A 20,234-nucleotide genomic window follows, 5' to 3' on the forward strand; every position below is an offset into this window, starting at 1 on the left:
CTCCGGCCTCAAGTTCTTGAAAAACTAACTTTAATCCCCTGCACTCGCTATGTAACAGCAGAGTTTGAAGTCAAGGGGGCAGCGGCCTCCTCGCTTCAAGTCAAGCTAAGCCTGACCCTTACCCGTCCTCCCTTCACTGTGATTGACATCCTGCTGTGAGGCTGAAATCGTGCAAGTCTCGCGCATGCACGGTGCGCTCCTTGTCACTGCGCGATCCCGTCTCCGCTTTCCTCTCTGTGCACGCGCCGGGCTTTTCCATCGTGCGCGGGAGAAAAGCGGCCGGCTGAGTGCGGGAGCCGGGATCACGCAGTGACAAGGAGTGCACCGTGCATGCGCGAGACTTAGACGATCCCAGCCTTACAGCAGGATGTCAATCACAGTGAAGGGAGGACGGGTAAGGGTCAGACTTAGCTTGACTTGAAGAGAGGAGGCCGCTGCCCCCTTGACTTCAACATAGAAACATAGAATGTGTCGGCAGATAAGAACCATTTGGCCCATCTAGTCTGCCCAATATTCAAGCTCTGCTGTTACATAGCGCGTGCAGGGGATTAAAGTTTGTTTTTCAAGATTTTGGAGCATCTGGCCGAAGGAAGAAAGGGATCTTTAGGAACATACTACTGGCTACTTTAAGGTAATGCAGGCGGTTTGGGAGGCGTTTTTCAGGTGACAGGTTCCTGTTAAAAGGAATTTATAGAGGGGTAATATTCCATTGGGATCACAGGTTTTTACCTCTATCTCAAAAAAAATCTCATACCTGTGGTCAATAAGGGTTACATTGGAAGTTGCGATTCCTAAAGCTGCACAGCTCTGAAACAACTCTTTCTTACGAGTCTCCCCTTGATTGTAGTAGTTTCCTATGAATTAGAAATAGATTAACTCGTCTTTTGGTTTATCATGTTTTTTTATTACTATCTTTACTAATACAATCCTTAAAAGGACTTTTATGGACTCTCATATTGATGGTCTATTCCTTAGGATGGACCATAAATAATTGGTTAGTGGAGGTCCAAATCCTTGAACCCCCACAGATAAACTAATTAAAGGGCCTGTACATACAGCCCTTGCGGAGCCTTGTGTTGCAGCTCAGTACTGTATGTATGTTGCCTCTGTGTAAAGTACGAAGGCACTATGGTCCTTCCAGTCAGTTGGACTGGCACTGATCAAATCTTGATGGCCTATCTTTATCTATTAATATTATAGCCCCAGAAAACCTCTTCAAGGTGCCTATCGATATTCATTAATGGACTCAAGCAATATACAGTGCATTTGGAAAGTTTATGACCCTTTAACTTTTTCTTACATTTTGTTATGTTGTGGCCTTGTTTTCCCCATCATTCTGCACTCAATACGATGTAATGAGAAAGAGGGAATACACAATTTTAGAAATGTTTGCAAATGTATTTAAAAGGAAAAACATAAATTTCACACGGACAAAAGTATTCAGACCCTTTGCTATGACACTTGAAATTTTGTTCTGGCCTCTCCCCATTTCTCTGGCTCATCTTTGAGATGTTTCTACACCTTGATTGGAGTCCACCTGTAGTTAATTCAGTCGATTGGACATGGTTTAGAACGAAACAGGTCTCACAGCTGACAATGCATATCGAGCAAAAACCAAGCCATGACGAGGAAAGAACTGCCTATAGAGCCCAGAGACAGGATTGTGTCTGGAGAAGGGTACAAAAAATTTCTGCTGCACTAAAAGTTTCCCAGAACACAGTGGCCTCCATAAATATTACATGGAAGAAGTTTGGAACAACCAGGACTCTTCATACAGTTAGCTGCCCCACCAAACTAAGGCCAAGTTCACACTTCTGTTATTTGGTCAGTTACTCAGATATTAGGTATAATGGAAAGAATTGCACTTGTTCTGTGTTCCGCACCTGGTTTTGGCTCACAATCACCAATGGAAATAAATGATCAAATAACTAAATTGTGAACTGGGCCTCAGTAATCGGAGAAGAAGCTCCTTAGTAAGAGAGATGACCAAGAACCCAATGGTCACTCTGGCTGAGCTTTCTGCAGATGGTAGAATTTCCATAAAAGGAACCTGTCTCCTCCAAAAACCTTCCCAAGCTGCCAGTAGTACCTGACAGTAGCCAGCAGTGTGTTTCCGACTATAATTTTCTTCCTTAAGGCCGATGCGGCTAAAGCTCAGAAAACGTTCTTTTATCCCCTGCTGGCGCGCGTCTTTAGTCAGGCTTGAAGTCAAGGGGGCAGCGGCCTCATTGCTTCAAGTCACGGTAACCGCAGCCCCTTCCCTGTCCCTTCACTGTGACTGACAGCGCTTATGCAGAGAGTTCAGCAAAGCCAGCCAAACTGCCGGCTGTCAGTCACAGCGAAAGGGCAGGGAAGGGTGTGTGGTTATCTTGACTTGCAGCAAGGAGGGCGCTGCCCCCTTGACTTCAAGCATGACTAAAAAAGCGCGCCGGGCAGGGGATAAAAGAACGTTTTCTGAGCTTTAGCCGCATCGGCCTTAAGGAAGAAAATTATCGTCGGAAACATGCTGCTGGCTACTGTCAGGTAGTGCTGGCGGCTTGGGATGGTTTTTGGAGGCGACAGGTTCCCTTTAAATATGACTTTATTATAAATATATACCCAAATACCTTTCATTAGTTATAGTGGCTTGTTTTGTCTGGGGAGCAATCATTAGGAGAAACTAAATGGCCGCCATCCTATTAGTACACACAGAACCTGTCCTAATCACACAGCAGGGCGAGTTACTTCACAACACTGAGCTAAAGAGCTGCCTCATCCTCCTCTCTGCTCTGCTGGTCAGGGACTATGATCCTGAATACAGCTGATAAGATCTTCAGTTGAATCTGTGTAGGGATGGAGATAATGAGGAGACATGAAGTACAGAGAGGACAGACAGGACAGGCTAGGCAGTGGTAATGGAGACTGCATACAAGTGCTGCTGCTCATTATCCACATTCCCACCACCTTTCTGTACGTCATGTCTCCTCATGAACTCCATTCCTACAGAGATGCAGCTGAAGATCTTATCATCTGTATTCAGGATCACAATGCTATTGCTAGGAGTCACCAGCAAGGAACATAAATGATGAAAAATGGCCATACACCATCAGAAGCTGTCGGCATGATGCTACTTCAGCAGACAGCTGCCAGACACTGCTGATGGTGGCAATTCTCCCATAATAACAAAGGATCAGTCAGGAGGCTGCCCATACACAGTAGATCAGGGATCAGCAAGCCTCGGCACTCCAGCTGCTGTGAAACTACAACGCCCAGCATGCACACTTCCTCAGCTATTCTTGTAACTTCCATAGCAGTGAAAGGGGGATTCTGGGAGTTGTAGTTTCAGAACAGCTGGAGTGCCGAAGGTTGCTGATACCTGCGTTAGATGAACTTTTGCTTACTGAGGCAGCCAGCAAAAGATTCATACTTACCTGCCCCCAACTGCTCTGATCCTCAGCAGCCATGGTCACATGATCTGCTGCAGCCAATGACTGGCTTCACTGATGACGTGCTGCCCAGAAGAAAACAAGCCAGGGACCGGACGATAGACAAACCAGAGCAGCGGGAAGCAGGCAAGTATGAATCTATCACTTACTGAGGCAGGTTGCAGACTTTAGGTAAAAACTACTTATTCACGGATCTTCGCATGCCTGGAGGAGGAGCACGGAGCCACCACCAGGATGCAGGCGAGTCAGGTCTGTGTCTCCAAACCCCCCCCCCTTTCTTTCACAGACTTTAGGTAAAGACTTATTCCCTTCCCGGTCAATTCCTTTAAAGCAGTGATGCCCAACCTGCGGCCCTCCAGCTGCTGTAAAACTCCCACCATGCTCTGCTGTAGGCTGTCCGGGCATGCAGGGAGTTATAGTTTTGCAACAGCTGGAGGGCCGCAGGTTGGGCATCCCTGCTTTAAAGGAATTGACCGGGAAGGGAATAAGTCTTTACCTAAAGTCTGTGAAAGAAAGGGGGGGGGGGTGTTTGGAGACACAGACCTGACTCACCTGCATCCTGGTGGTGGCTCCGTGCTGCTTCTTCTCCAGGCATGCAAAGCTCTGCTGGGCCCCTTCATTGTAAACATCCAGTTTGACATCGCTGCAGCCAATCACTGGCCATGACGGAGACAGGATCTCCTTGCATCATGACTAGAGATGAGCGAACTTCTGTTTTAAGTTCGGCGTCTAAAGTTCGGGGGCGGGTTACCGGAGAATCCCGATCTGGAACCGGATATGGATTCCGACTTCCGTTGTGGTCCGTGGTAGCGGAATCAATAATGGCCGATTATTGATTCCGCTACCACGGACCACAACGGAAGTCGGAATCCATATCCGGTTCCAGATCGGGATTCTCCGGTAACCCGCCCCCGAACTTTAGACGCCGAACTTAAAACAGAAGTTCGCTCATCTCTAATCATGACAAATGATAAGATGACATAAAGGAATCCGGTCTCCGCTGCAGCCAGTAATTGGTTGCAGCATCACGGGCCTGAAAGAGCAGGGAGCCAGTGTTCAGAAGCAGGTAAGGCTACTTTCACATCTGCGCTTTCCCTTTCCGCTATTGAGATCCGTCATATGATCTCAATAATGGGGGAAAACGCTTCCGTTTTGTCCTTATTCATTGTCAATGGGGACAAAACTGAACTGAACGAAAACTGAATGCACCAGAATGCCTTCTGTTCCGTTTGGTTGCGTCCCCATAACGGACAGAATTACACTGCAGGCAGCGTTTTTCTGTCCGCGATGTGGTGCGGAGCAAGAGGGATCCGTCTTCACAATGTAAGTCAATAGGGACACAATAGAAAGCGGATCCGTCCCCCATTGACTTTCAATGGATTTTATGACAGATCCGTCTTGGCTATGTTAAAGATAATACAACCGGATTCGTTCATAACGGATGCAGACGGTTGTATTATCAGTAACGGAACTGGTGTGAAAGTCGCCTTAGTCATCTTTTCTTTACAGGTTTCCCCGCTTTTGCACAAGCCCAAAGGCTGCTTTCACATCTGCATTCTGGATCCCATCACGGTTTCGGTCATTGCTGACAAGAAAAGCACAGCATTCAGCAATATTTGTGTAGTCAAAATGCCAAAAATCTTGATGGATCCCACAACCGATCCCTTTAGGATCAGGACAGGCTCTTCAGGCCCGGCCATCCATGGCAACCAATCAGATCACTTCTTTCATGCTTATCTCTACGCTGGCAAAATAAAAGCTGGAACCTGATTGGTTGCTATGTACACACTGACACTCTCTGCGTTGTCAGAAGAACTTATATCCTGTAGCGCAGTGCCCAGCTCCACCGGTGTGCATACCTGTGGAGCAGCAGAGCACAGAGAGGGGGCGCTGTCCCTGCACCAGGCCGAGGATAGTGGGGGCGAAAAACATGCACTCATCATCTGGGTGAGCGATGAGCAGCAGCGGAGCATGGACACCAGGCCTCACAGCCGCTACCCGGCCAGACACAGCGTCCCGCCAGCTGCTGCACAGCCACCACAAGACTGCAACCACTGCAACCAACGCGACAGCCAGCATCGCGGAAGAAGGTGCGCACACATCAGCGCTCCGGCTGGAAACCAACGCCTGACAGTAGGGTTCCGCATTTAGCGCAATTGTCAAGGCGCATGCGCAGTGATCTCCATTACAACTGAATCGATTACTGTTCTATTCGTACAAGTGTCTAAAGCTTCTGACCTCAGATTTATATATATTTGTGTAACATGTAAGCAGCACACTCACTACACCACAATGAAAGTCAACACACATTTACTGACATAGGTGTAACCGCTCCTAAAGGTACTCCAGCTTCAGGGGTGCATTTACACGGGGCGTTTTGACATGGAAAATGCATAAAAATGGCTGTATGGTATCTACAGATGAACTTTGTAGAATAAATATGTTTCTCCTGTAAAAACTACGTGTCCAGAAGCAATTGGCAATAAAATCGCGTGAGGGTACTTTCACACTTGCGGCAGAGGATTCCAGCAGGCAGTTCCGTTGCAAGTGCGGATGCGATGCCCTTTTCAAGGATGGTTGCTAGGAGATGTTTGTAAACATTCAATTTTTTTATCACGCGCGTCCAAAACGCATTAAATCGCATTGCACCCGCGCAATAAAAACTGAACGCGATTGCAAACAAAACTGAATGGACTTGCTTGCGAAATCGCGCATTTTTAACTGAACGGATCCGCAACGCATCCGGACTGAATCCGCTCACGCTCGTCTGCAAGGGGCCTTACTGTTTTGCAAACCTTTATTTGGTTAGCAAAACAAAAGCTTCTAGATACATCTTGATAAAACGTGAAAGAAAACTGCAGCCGACCAGACTATTTAGTTGTGCAAAATAAAACGTACAGTCAGGAACATAAATATTGGGACATCGACACAATTCTAACATGTTTGGCTCTATACACCACCACAATGGATTTGAAATGAAACGAACAAGATGTGCTTTACCTGCAGACTGTCAGCTGTAATTTGAGGGCGTTTACATCCAAATCAGGTGAACGGTGTAGGAATTACAACAGTTTGCATATGTGCCTCCCACTTGTCAAGGGACCAAAAGTAATGGGACAGAATAATAATCATAAATCAAACTTTCACTTTTTAATACTTGGTTGCAAATCCTTTGCATGCTGCGGTAGTTTCTCCAGCCAAAATTCCAGAACACTTGCCAGAATTCCGGATCCGGCATTAATTTCCATTGAAATGTATTATTGCCGGATCCGGTACCAAGTGTTCCGTAAAACCGGATCCGGTTTGCACATGCGCAGATCTTTAAAAATGCAAAAATAAATAAATACCGGATCCGGTTTTCCGGATGACACCGGAGAGACAGATCCGGTATTTCAACGGAACTGCCTGCCGGAATCCTATAACTCAAGTGTGAAAGTACCCTTAAGCACAATGGATTATTTTTTTGGCTTACTTCCTTCATAAATATGTTGAAATGATATTCACCAAACTGAGCCAAAATGCGCAATTTGCAATTTATGCCAGAATTCAGGTGCAGCCACAATATAATTTGCGGGCTGCCGTGTTCACCGACTGGCAGCTGTAATTGCTCCCAATGTAACGTGCCGATTCACTGACGTTCTATTAGTGAATTGCGTACACGCACTGGCCAGCACTACCAGTCATTTGCACATGACAAAGAATGGTACTGTCTGACATTGTATGGTGAAGTTACAATGGGCCAAGAAAGACTACTGTAAAGTGCTGGAACCTGAGGCCATTATAACTACAGTGGCAGAGGTTTGTACCTGCGTAAAGCCTTATGCACACAACCGTTTTTCGGGTCCGCATCCGAGCCGCCGTTTTGGCGGCTCGGATGCGGACCCATTCACTTCAATGGGGCCGCAAAAGATGCGGACAGCACCCCGTGTGCTGTCTGCATCTGTTGCTCCGTTCCGCGGCCCCGCAAAAAAAAATATAACATGTCCTATTCTTGTCTGCACTTTGCGGACAAGAATAGGCATTTATATTGACGGCCATCCGTTCTGTTCCGCAAATTGCGGAAGGCACACGGGCGGCTTAATTTTTTGCGGATCCGCGGTTTGCAGACCGCAAAAAACGGAACGGTCGTGTGCATGAGGCCTTAGACTTAAAAATACATGCATATTTTTAGTGGCAAATTTTTAAAAATGTTGTGTGACGTTTTGTAAATTTGGAGCAAAAAAAAAACGTGAAGCAGGCACAAACAAAATCTTTGTTATATTACCCCTTTAAAGGGGTATTCCGGTTTCATGAAATTGATCATCTGTTTGTTCCATTCATATGAATGGCAGAGGAAATTTTCGGGTACATTCGCAAATTTGACAGTGGGAAAAAAAAGTGCCCGTTAAGGCTACGTCTACACGACGACATTTGTCGCGCAACATTTTGTTTACACTAATGTCGCGCGACAATTTTTTTAATGGCAGTCTATGGTGTCGCACTGCAACATGCTGCGACTGCGAGGCAAGTTGCAGAAAATCCATTCGAGATGGATTTTTCTGCGACTGTTGCGTCGCAGTCGCAGCATGTTGCAGTGCGACACCATAGACTGCTATTATAAAAATTGTCGCGCGACATTAGTGTAAACAAAATGTTGCGCTACAAATGTTGCAGTGTAGTTGTGCCCTATCTGTCACGCGACTTATTGTCGTGCGACAAATGTCGTCGTGTAGACGTAGCCTAAATTGTAAGTTTTTTATGGCTGTTTTTCCATTTAATTCTTTGTGAAAAACAGCCATTAAAAATAGTCCCCTTCAATTGTATGGGGGCTGTCAGGCCATGGATATAGACAAAATAGGACCTATGAATACACCCATACACGTCATTGTTCTAAAAACGGCCATCATGTGAATGAAGCTACTACTACAATGTAGTGTGCAAGTAAACACTGAAAAAAAACAAAACCAAAAACAGATCTCCCACTAGCGCCACCGCCATTTCAAACATCTGATCGCGGGGGGTGGTAAGACGAGAGTCAAATCCCTGACAATCTGTTATTGAGGAGCTGAGGACAGGTCTTCAATATCATGAAAGAGGAATATTCCTTTAATCAGTCCCCCGCTGGCATCAGATGTGCCCAGTTATTAAGAGGCGCACACTTCTTAAAGGGTATCTCTGGGCTTTTCATATTGATTTCCTCAGAATAGGTCATCAATATGTTATTGGGGGGACACCCGCCACCCCCGCTACGGCGTCAGCGTGTTCAATGTCCTCATGCAGCTGATCGGCGGGGGTCCCGGGTATCTTGAGTATAGGTCATCAGCAGGGGCGGATTGGCCATAGACCTTACAGGCTGATGCCTAGGGGGCTGCCTGAGCCCTGCTCACGGCCGGCCAGTGGAAGTTTTTTCAGGGCAGTATTTTGTGGTGGACTGTAGTATTTGGCTCTATTGGGGTGATATAATGTGCTGCAATATGGTATTAGTGGCCCTAGATCCAACTACAAAACGGGGCCACTTTTAGTATTTTTTCCAGGGCCACTTTAAGTTCACTGCAAAAAACCACAGCGGTCGTGTGCACAAGGCCCGATTCTGGCACTGCAGACTGCACACGGATCCATAGAAGTAAGCGATGCAACTCACGTCTCCGTTTTTCCGCAGGGCACGCACTACTTTGGTCTCGCACAGATTTAGAGACCATTGGAGATAATGGTGTGTTGTTAGGACCGGGGCCTAGGCGGACATACAGACCTCACTATGAACCACCCACGTTTTGAAGGGGGCAGCCTGAATCAGCTGAGTTTCACGTAGCGGCCACAACACGTATGCGACGCTGCTGCACTTTTATGCGTTTTTGACAGTTTTCTTATTGAATGTGAACAGCCACCAAGTTTTTTTGTTTTTTTCTGCATCAGCGGTCCATCTGAAAACCACAGATCTGCGCCGTTTTTGGCCCAATACATCTTCATCATTCCTAAATGTCTGTAATCTGGACATGTATGAGAACATGTCATGGAGCAGGCACATTCCTAGAGCTGCAGTCAGTCACTGTCCAGGCTGAACAATAGACGACCCTGAGAATGGGCTAATCTGGTCATATTTCTGTCCATAGATACCACTGAGTCACGTGTGTAGAGACCGCATGTAGCGGCGCACGGTCCCCACACATGTAACATGTAGACTAGGGCAGGCCCCGCCCCCTGAGACGGCAGGCGGACCACTGGAGCGCGGCACCGCAGGTCCTGGCAGGAGTGTAGTGCGCACATGTCGCCTCTCGGGGACAGTAACCGGTTTTTCTACCCGACCACTGCCGTTACAGCACGGACTTAGAGACACGTCCGTGCGTGTAACGAATTCCCGACAGGCTTCTCTCGCGGGACCGTTTGGCACTTAGCCCTAGTACCGTCCTGTCAGGACTTGCGCGAAGTCGCCGTGTCCAAGGAGGAGGAGTCGGAGTGATCCGTCCAGATCCCGGGAGCAGCCGCGCACACCCCATCCGGGGGACACAGGGACCTCTCTGGACATGATCCGCGGGCGGCAGTGAGCCCGTGCCCGAGCCGACGGCTGAACGGAAAGTGGGGGAAGCGCAGGAGGAGAAAAAGCAGAGGCGGGGGGCGCACAAAATGGCGGACATACTGCGAATCCTGCCCGGCTAACATCCAGGAGGGGACGCATATCGCTTCAGAAGGTGAGGGAGCGGGGCCTGGGGAGGGCGGCCCGGGCCTTGAGGTCACATTCATGGGGACATCCGGGCCTCTGAGCCCTCAGATCCGTGACGTGCACTGGGGGCAGACATTGTTCTACACTTCCTGTCAGAATGAGGCCTGACATGGCTGGTAAAGGGCAATAATAGAGTGCATTCGGCTGCATTGTGGCTCTACAGGAGGTGAGCAGGGCCTCTCCGTCTGAAATGAGCCCCTGTGTAATCCTTGTCACTAGTGGCCCTCAGTGCAGCTCCTGTAGGGGCCCTCAGGGCGACGAGTCTGGCCAGCATTGTACTGGCTGGCTGACAACGCCGCTAGGAGCTGTCATTTGTAATGGTGGTTGTCAGTTTTTGGAAGAAATGGCTATAACTATAAAACCAGGGGCATAGCTAAAGGCTCATGGGCCCTGGTGCAAGAGTTCAGCTTGGGGCCCCCTTCACTCGGCGCTGGTGCACCTAGCTTTTCTGCTGCCCGAGGCAAAGATTGAAACCGTCCCCCTGAAAATACTGGTACCACACAGATAGTGCGCCAGTACAAAAACACCTCTTTATATTGTGCATCAGTACAAAAAATACCCCTTTGATATCAGACCCCCATATAAAGCCCTAAAATCTCAGACCAAACCCCCTTTAGGCTGGGTTCACACTTGAGCGTTATACAGCGCGTTCCTACGCGCTGTAAAACGCTCAACAAGGAGAAACCAATGCTTCCCTATGGGAATGGTTCTCACCTGGGTGTTTTACAGCGCGTGCGATCGCACTGTAAAACGCCCGACGCCCCAAGAAGTACATGAGCTTCTTTGGGGGCGTCTTGTCGCGCGTTCCCGTACATAGACTCCCGAGAACGTGCGACAATGGGCGTTCGCTTGTCTCTGTATGCGCGATTGCAAACGCCCGTACAATCGCGCATACAGAGCGCTCCATCGCGAACGCTCAGGTGTGAACCCAGCGTTAGACCTTGGTCAGACCCCTCCATTACATCTCCATGTAAGACCTCGACCCAATATCAGACCTCAGATAAGACCCCCAATCAGATGTCTATACTCCCCATTAGACCTCCAGACCCCCAATCAGATGTCTATACCCCCCATTAGACCTCTCCAGACACCCAGTCAGACCTCCAGTACCCCCCATTAAACTTCTCCAGACCCACAATAAGACCTCCATATCAGACCGATATCGTTCTCTCTGTTGCCGAAGGATTTGACATGTAGACATTGCAGATCCGGACAGAAAATCTGCAGCATTTCCGCATTATGTGGATATAACCTTAGGAAAATGGTTGTTCTGTTCCTCTATTATTCCTACTAGCGGTTTATGAATGAATTGTCAGCTGGCTGTTAGCAGTTGGGGGTGTGCCCGATACGGTCTGATTGTTCAGGGAACTCCCCAGTGGCCGTTTCATTTATAGACATCTAGTAGTAATCATAGAGGAACAGAACAACCTAGTTGTAGGCAAAGAAGCCCCAGAATAGTTATTACATGGAGAATGCAAGTAGTTGGCAAACATACATGTCAGGAGAGGGGTCCGGTTTAGAGACTGCCAGGCCGTGTGATCAGCACCATGTTGAGTAGAGGGTTGGGCATGTGAGGTTTCGTCAGCAGATGTCAGGCTGCCCCATACACTTTACTATCCGGCAGGTCCTAGTCTGTGCAGTGGAAGCCATCATGTACCAGAGGACTGTATCGGGGGCTGTATGTAGCGGTATAGATCTTAGCTGGTATAATCGCCCACCAAGCTCATTATTTGTGGACCGCCTAGAGCAGTGATGGCGAACCTTTTACAGACCGAGTGACCAAACTGCAACCCAAACTCCACTATAACCCCAATATAATATGTTCTATGTACTACAATAGCCTGCCTACATTCAGGGCACCCTGCGCTGATGAATGGCGGAATAAGTCTAAGGCATGTTGGTATACCGTAGACTTTTCCAGGGTCTGGGTGCACACAGAGAGGGCTCTGAGTGCCGCCTCTGGAACCCGTGCAATAGGTTCGCCACCACTGGCCTAGAAGACGATCAAGGACATGTCCACACGTGGCTGAAATGCTGGCGATTTGCCATTGTAGATAGGGATGAGCAAACTTGTGTTTTCAAGTTCAGCATACAAGGTTCGGGTTATCTAAGGCCCCTTTCACACGAGCGTGACTGATTCGGTCCGGATGCAGCGGCTGTGAAGAGTGCTCTGGCGGCCCCCTGGGCATAGGCCCACCCGGAAATTTCCCTGTAGGGTCTATTGACTTTAAGGCCCCTTGCAGACGAGTAATGCTGATTAGGTCTGGGTGCGTTCAGTTAAAAATGTGCGATTTCGCAAGCAAATTCAGTCAGCTTTGTCTGCGATTATGTTCAGTTTTTTCTTCGCGATTGTAATGCGTTTTGATGCATTTTTCACGTGCGTTGTAAGAAAAAAAATTAAGGTTTACATCTCTTAGCAACCATCAGTGAATAACGCATCGCATCCGCACTTGCTTGCGGATGCAATGCGTTTTTCAAGCAGCCCCATTCTCTTCTATGGGGCCAGCGTTGCTTGAAAAATGCTGAATATAGAACATGCTGCGATTTTCACGCAACACACACGTGATGCGTGAAAAACAACGCTCATGTACACAGACCCATTGAAATGAATGAGTGCGGGCGCATCACGCATTGCACCCTCACGGAAAACTTGCTCACCTGAAAGGGGCCTAAGAATTCCGTTATGGATTACGTTACTATGGACCATAAGTTACGGTCCGTGGTAGCAGAATCCATAAAGGAATTCTTAGATCATATGAAACCTTGAAAACAGGAGTTCGCTCATCCCTAATTGTAGATTTTCCTGCGCCAGGTCCACGGTGTTTGTACAGTACTGGCAACGTGAGTTTTCAGCAATTCTTATCCGTACGCCATGGAGCACATTTGATATCTGCTGCTTGTCGGTTTAAGGCTCCTTCACAAATTGCAGATTTTGTTGCAGAATGTTTCCGTAGCTGAACCCTTAGCCTCATGGTTACAACCGTATCTGCAAAACACGGAGCCCAGCTGCGTGCATCCGGCATTTTACCCTCTGCAGGTCCCGCAATATATTACCAATGCCTTTTCTTGTCCACAAAAAAGACAATAATAGAACATGTTAAGTTTTTATTGTGGGGCCGTGAAATGGACCTACGGATGCGAGCAGCACACTTTGGGGCCCCATTGAAATGTAATGGTCCACATCCGATCCGCAAAAAATGTGAATCGAAACTACTGTTGTGTGCATAAGGCCTTGTACTGCAATGCAAGGTCAGACCAACAGTTTTTCCACCATTAGGCCTCTTTGTGCGCTCCGTGGCCGTATTGCGGACTGCATTTGCGGATCCGCAATACACAGGCACCGTTCCGTGTGCATTCCGCATCATGGATGCAGATCCATTCACTTCAATGGGTCCGCAAATCCGGAGATGCAGAATGGAAGCACGGAACGGAACCCTACGGAAGGACTACGGAGTGCTTCTGTGGGGATCCGTCCCGTGCTTCCTTTCCGCAAAAATATAGAACATGTCCTATCTTTTTTCGCAACGGCCGGATCGCAGACCCATTAAAGTAAATGAGTCCACGATCTTCTGCGGCTGCCCCACGGTGGGTGCTCATGCATTGCGGACTGCAATTTGCGGGTCGCAGCACGGCCACGGGACGCACACATTAGTGTGCAGGGGTCCTTAGGTGCATTTTTTTTTGTGCAGCTGATTTATTTATTTTGCTGCCAAAACCTGCAGCCTTTCAGTCCCATGTGGACATACCCTAACCCTGGGTTCACACCTGAGCGTTTCTGAGACGCGCGTAAAACGTGCGTATTTGTCGCGCGTTTTTATGCACGTTTTTTGCAATAGTAAACGCGCGTTTGACGCGCGTTTGTGTGATTGACTGCAGTGTTGTCCAATGAGTCTATGGCCCAAACGCGCGACAAACGCCCCCAAAAAAGCTCAAGAACTTGTTTATGCGTCAGGCGTTTTACAGCGCGTTTTACAGCGCTGTAAAACGCTCAAGTGTCAACCAGGGCCATAGGGAAGCATTGGTTTTCACGTGTTAAGCGTTTTACAGCGCGTTTGAACGCGCTGTAAAACGCTCAGGTGTGAACTTAGTGTAAAGATTAAGATGTCTGCTTCTTACTGGCTGGGTCAGATCGCCCTCCATCTGCTCACTCATTGGGCACATTCATCACTGCTGCTATTACTACGTCCACATCTGTGTTTAAGCAGTCCGGTACTATGTTCTGGTAAAGCAGAGAACCGGACTTGCCTTATCCGGTATAGCCGGGGCCTGCCGGATCCCCATTCACTATAATGGGATTTGCAAGGTGTCCAGCAAGAATGCCAGCTTTCTTCTTGAGGTGGTATTTTTCCGGGATACGGTCAGCATTCATGCTGGACACCCCCACAGATCTCATCATAGTAAACGGAAATCTGCGGGCCGCAGTGGTGTCCCGCTTTACTCCTCTGCCAGAATACCGTAACGCAGATGTGAACCTAGGCTTAGCAGTATGTGAGTGCACCAGGACACTTGATAAGTAAAGGTGGCCGTACACATTAGGGAGCTGCTTGCCGACAGCTACCGGTATTTCTTTTGAATCCTTCCATATATACTCGGCCGAGTATGCATGTGTTCACAGTAGGGTGAGGAGAGTAAAGCCTCTGCCGGGCATCTGACAGCAGCTTATCTCCAGTGAGAACAAAGGACCAGGTGTTCTGAAATCCTGACCCTTCTCTTCTGTGACAGCTTCCATCTAGGGAGAGTTTGGACACCCCCATACACATTAGATATTGGTGGGTTCAGGATATGTTCCTCTAGTGTGCTTGACCACCTTAAAGGGGTTGTTTCACCTCAGCAAATTGCATTTATTATGCAGAGCAAGTTAATACAAGGCACTTACTAATGTATTGTGATTGTCCATATTGCCTCCTTTGCTGGCTGCATTAATTTTTCCATCACATTATACACTGCTCATTTCCTTGGTTACGACCATGTTGCAATCCATCATTGGTGGTCGTGCTTACAGTGAGCCATCTGATGACATCCTCATGTGGAAGTAATTCGGCCATGTCTGAAAGTCTCATCTGACAGTCGGATGATGCAGGGTGACTGTCGGTGTATACCACCAGCCTACCAGTGACAAGCTGCAGCCTGTGTATTATAGACTTCAGTTCCACCAACCCTTAGATTGACACAGTCTGCTGTCTAAAAGCTGTTGACGTTTTCGAGATGAACCTGCAGGGATTTGGGTTCTTCTCGCGACTTCTTTACTAGCTGGGAATTGCTTGCATGCTTCTAAACTAGAAATGCACAGTAAGGCCTCATGCAGACGACCGTTTTTAGCATCCATGTCCAATCTACAGTTTTTGTGGATTGCACACATTAATTTGCGCAAAAGATAAAAAGTGCACACGGATGTTGTGGGCTGTCCGGATCCGTATGTCCGTTCTACAATGATAGAACGTGTCTTATTCTTGTCCTTATTGAGTGTGAGTATTGTCATTTCTAGTGACTGGAGTGAGAAAAAAGCACACGGAAGGTGTCCGTATTTTGCATTTCCATGGTTTGCAGACTGCAGTATGGATATGGTTGTTTGTTAGGCACTTGTGACCTATACCAGGGATGCCCAACCTGCGGCCCTACAGTTGTTGCCAAACTACAACTCCCAGCATGTCTAGGTATCCTACAGCAATTAGGGTATGCTGGGAGTTGTAGTTTTGCAACAGCTTGAGGGTCGCAGGTTGAGCATCCCTTACGTATACTGCTTTAAAGGGTCATTGAGTTTTGATATGTCAGAGACCTATCAAAAGTTTTGATCAGTGGGGGTCTCAGTGCTGAGAACCCCTACCAATCGCTAGAACAGATAGCGAAAAGTGCGCATGACAGGCTCCGCAGAAGTCTAGAAGACGTCTCGATTCCCTCTGCAGCGAGAGAACGTTTGATCTGCAAGCCTCTTTGTTCTAGCGATCAGTGGTATGTCTCTCTTTGTTCTAGCGATCAGTGGTATGTCTCTCTTTGTTCTAGCGATCAGTGGTACGTCTCTCTTTGTTCTAGCGATCAGTGGTACGTCTCTCTTTGTTCTAGCGATCAGTGGTACGTCTCTCTTTGTTCTAGCGATCAGTGGTACGTCTCTTTGTTTTAGCGATCAGTGGTACGTCTCTTTGTTTTAGCGATCAGTGGTACGTCTCTTTGTTTTAGCGATCAGTGGTACGTCTCTTTGTTTTAGCGATCAGTGGTACGTCTTTGTTTTAGCGATCAGTGGTACGTCTTTGTTTTAGCGATCAGTGGTACGTCTTTGTTTTAGCGATCAGTGGTACGTCTTTGTTTTAGCGATCAGTGGTACGTCTTTGTTTTAGCGATCAGTGGTACGTCTTTGTTTTAGCGATCAGTGGTACGTCTTTGTTTAGCGATCAGTGGTACGTCTTTGTTTTAGCGATCAGTGGTACGTCTTTGTTTTAGCGATCAGTGGTACGTCTTTGTTTTAGCGATCAGTGGTACGTCTTTGTTTTAGCGATCAGTGGTACGTCTTTGTTTAGCGATCAGTGGTACGTCTTTGTTTTAGCGATCAGTGGTACGTCTTTGTTTTAGCGATCAGTGGTACGTCTTTGTTTTAGCGATCAGTGGTACGTCTTTGTTTTAGCGATCAGTGGTACGTCTTTGTTTTAGCGATCAGTGGTACGTCTTTGTTTTAGCGATCAGTGGTACGTCTTTGTTTTAGCGATCAGTGGTACGTCTTTGTTTTAGCGATCAGTGGTACGTCTTTGTTTTAGCGATCAGTGGTACGTCTTTGTTTTAGCGATCAGTGGTACGTCTTTGTTTAGCGATCAGTGGTACGTCTTTGTTTTAGCGATCAGTGGTACGTCTTTGTTTTAGCGATCAGTGGTACGTCTTTGTTTTAGCGATCAGTGGTACGTCTTTGTTTAAGCGATCAGTGGTACGTCTTTGTTTTAGCGATCAGTGGTACGTCTTTGTTTTAGCGATCAGTGGTACGTCTTTGTTTTAGCGATCAGTGGTACGTCTTTGTTTTAGCGATCAGTGGTACGTCTTGTTTTAGCGATCAGTGGTACGTCTTTGTTTTAGCGATCAGTGGTACGTCTTTGTTTTAGCGATCAGGGTACGTCTTTGTTTTAGCGAGGTACGTCTTTGTTTTAGCGATCAGTGGTACGTCTTTGTTTTAGCGATCAGTGGTACGTCTTTGTTTTAGCGATCAGTGGTACGTCTTTGTTTTAGCGATCAGTGGTACGTCTTTGTTTTAGCGATCAGTGGTACGTCTTTGTTTTAGCGATCAGTGGTACGTCTTTGTTTTAGCGATCAGTGGTACGTCTTTGTTTTAGCGATCAGTGGTACGTCTTTGTTTTAGCGATCAGTGGTACGTCTTTGTTTTAGCGATCAGTGGTACGTCTTTGTTTTAGCGATCAGTGGTACGTCTTTGTTTTAGCGATCAGTGGTACGTCTTTGTTTAGCGATCAGTGGTACGTCTTTGTTTTAGCGATCAGTGGTACGTCTTTGTTTTAGCGATCAGTGGTACGTCTTTGTTTTAGCGATCAGTGGTACGTCTTTGTTTTAGCGATCAGTGGTACGTCTTTGTTTTAGCGATCAGTGGTACGTCTTTGTTTTAGCGATCAGTGGTACGTCTTTGTTTTAGCGATCAGTGGTACGTCTTTGTTTTAGCGATCAGTGGTACGTCTTTGTTTAGCGATCAGTGGTACGTCTTTGTTTTAGCGATCAGTGGTACGTCTTGTTTTAGCGATCAGTGGTACGTCTTTGTTTTAGCGATCAGTGGTACGTCTTTGTTTTAGCGATCAGTGGTACGTCTTTGTTTTAGCGATCAGTGGTACGTCTTTGTTTTAGCGATCAGTGGTACGTCTCTCTCTTTGTTCTAGCGATCAGTGGTACGTCTTTGTTTTAGCGATCAGTGGTACGTCTTTGTTTTAGCGATCAGTGGTACGTCTCTCTCTTTGTTCTAGCGATCAGTGGTACGTCTCTCTCTTTGTTCTAGCGATCAGTGGTACGTCTCTCTCTTTGTTCTAGCGATCAGTGGTACGTCTCTCTCTTGTTCTAGCGATCAGTGGTACGTCTCTCTCTTTGTTCTAGCGATCAGTGGTACGTCTCTCTCTTTGTTCTAGCGATCAGTGGTACGTCTCTCTCTTTGTTCTAGCGATCAGTGGTACGTCTCTCTCTTTGTTCTAGCGATCAGTGGTACGTCTCTCTCTTTGTTCTAGCGATCAGTGGTACGTCTCTCTCTTTGTTCTAGCGATCAGTGGTACGTCTCTCTCTTTGTTCTAGCGATCAGTGGTACGTCTCTCTCTTTGTTCTAGCGATCAGTGGTACGTCTCTCTCTTTGTTCTAGCGATCAGTGGTACGTCTCTCTCTTTGTTCTAGCGATCAGTGGTACGTCTCTCTCTTTGTTCTAGCGATCAGTGGTACGTCTCTCTCTTTGTTCTAGCGATCAGTGGTACGTCTCTCTCTTTGTTCTAGCGATCAGTGGTACGTCTCTCTCTTTGTTCTAGCGATCAGTGGTACGTCTCTCTCTTTGTTCTAGCGATCAGTGGTACGTCTCTCTCTTTGTTCTAGCGATCAGTGGTACGTCTCTCTCTTTGTTCTAGCGATCAGTGGTACGTCTCTCTCTTTGTTCTAGCGATCAGTGGTACGTCTCTCTCTTTGTTCTAGCGATCAGTGGTACGTCTCTCTCTTTGTTCTAGCGATCAGTGGTACGTCTCTCTCTTTGTTCTAGCGATCAGTGGTACGTCTCTCTCTTTGTTCTAGCGATCAGTGGTACGTCTCTCTCTTTGTTCTAGCGATCAGTGGTACGTCTCTCTCTTTGTTCTAGCGATCAGTGGTACGTCTCTCTCTTTGTTCTAGCGATCAGTGGTACGTCTCTCTCTTTGTTCTAGCGATCAGTGGTACGTCTCTCTCTTTGTTCTAGCGATCAGTGGTACGTCTCTCTCTTTGTTCTAGCGATCAGTGGTACGTCTCTCTCTTTGTTCTAGCGATCAGTGGTACGTCTCTCTCTTTGTTCTAGCGATCAGTGGTACGTCTCTCTCTTTGTTCTAGCGATCAGTGGTACGTCTCTCTCTTTGTTCTAGCGATCAGTGGTACGTCTCTCTCTTTGTTATAGCGATCAGTGGTACGTCTCTCTCTTTGTTCTAGCGATCAGTGGTACGTCTCTCTCTTTGTCATTTCTAGTGACTGGAGTGAGAAAAAAGCACACGGAAGGTGTCCGTATTTTGCATTTCCATGGTTTGCAGACTGCAGTATGGATATGGTTGTGTGTTAGGCACTTGTGACCTATACCAGGGATGCCCAACCTGCGGCCCTCCAGTTGTTGCCAAACTACAACTCCCAGCATGTCTAGGTATCCTACAGCAATTAGGGTATGCTGGGAGTTGTAGTTTTGCAACAGCTTGAGGGTCGCAGGTTGAGCATCCCTTACTACGTGTCCTGCTTTAAAGGGTCATTGAGTTTTGATATGTCATAGAGACCTATCAAAAGTTTTGATCAGTGGGGGTCTCAGTGCTGAGAACCCCTACCAATCGCTAGAACAGATAGTGAAAAGTAAGCATGACAGGCTCCACAGAAGTCTATAAGACGTCTCGATTCCCTCTGCAGCGAGAGGAGAACGTTTGATATGCAAGCCTCTTTGTTCTGGCGATCAGTGGTACTCCTCTCTCTGTTCTGGCGATCAGTGGTACGCCTCTCTCTGTTCTGGCGATCAGTGGTATGCCTCTCTCTGTTCTGGCGATCAGTGGTATGCCTCTCTCTGTTCTGGCGATCAGTGGTATGCCTCTCTCTGTTCTGGCGATCAGTGGTATGCCTCTCTCTGTTCTGGCGATCAGTGGTATGCCTCTCTCTGTTCTGGCGATCAGTGGTATGCCTCTCTCTGTTCTGGCGATCAGTGGTATGCCTCTCTCTGTTCTGGCGATCAGTGGTATGCCTCTCTCTGTTCTGGCGATCAGTGGTATGCCTCTCTCTGTTCTGGCGATCAGTGGTACGCCTCTCTCTGTTCTGGCGATCAGTGGTACGCCTCTCTGCGCTCAGACCACCACCACCAATCACAACTTTTGTTTTGTCTCAGACACCTCAAAAGTGTTATCAAAACTCAGTGACCCTTTGTAAGGCTTCTGTCACAGCTTTAG

The 20,234-nt window shown here is 47.4% G+C and overlaps 2 protein-coding genes across 7 annotated transcripts in view; one reads left to right on the forward strand and one right to left on the reverse strand.

Moving 5' to 3' along the window:
• PIGL (phosphatidylinositol glycan anchor biosynthesis class L) overlaps window positions 1-5,658 on the reverse strand; it is a 143,318-nt gene extending 137,660 nt beyond the window's left edge. Inside the window, exons 1-2 of the mRNA XM_044283751.1 lie at window positions 5,285-5,658; window positions 755-854 (exon numbers count right to left, since the gene is read on the reverse strand). Of these exons, the coding sequence (XP_044139686.1) occupies window positions 755-854; window positions 5,285-5,504 (320 nt within the window). The 5' untranslated portion in view covers window positions 5,505-5,658. The remainder of the gene's footprint in view (window positions 1-754; window positions 855-5,284) is intronic.
• Window positions 5,659-9,614: 3,956 nt separating this feature from the next.
• NCOR1 (nuclear receptor corepressor 1) overlaps window positions 9,615-20,234 on the forward strand; it is a 179,773-nt gene continuing 169,153 nt past the window's right edge. For all 6 annotated transcript variants that reach the window (XM_044283752.1, XM_044283757.1, XM_044283753.1 and 3 more), the window contains exon 1: window positions 9,615-10,090. The gene's annotated coding sequence lies outside the window, so the exon portion shown is untranslated. The remainder of the gene's footprint in view (window positions 10,091-20,234) is intronic.

The sequence above is a fragment of the Bufo gargarizans genome, chromosome 3, assembly GCF_014858855.1.
Source record: "Bufo gargarizans isolate SCDJY-AF-19 chromosome 3, ASM1485885v1, whole genome shotgun sequence".
Taxonomy (NCBI): Eukaryota; Metazoa; Chordata; class Amphibia; order Anura; family Bufonidae; genus Bufo; species Bufo gargarizans.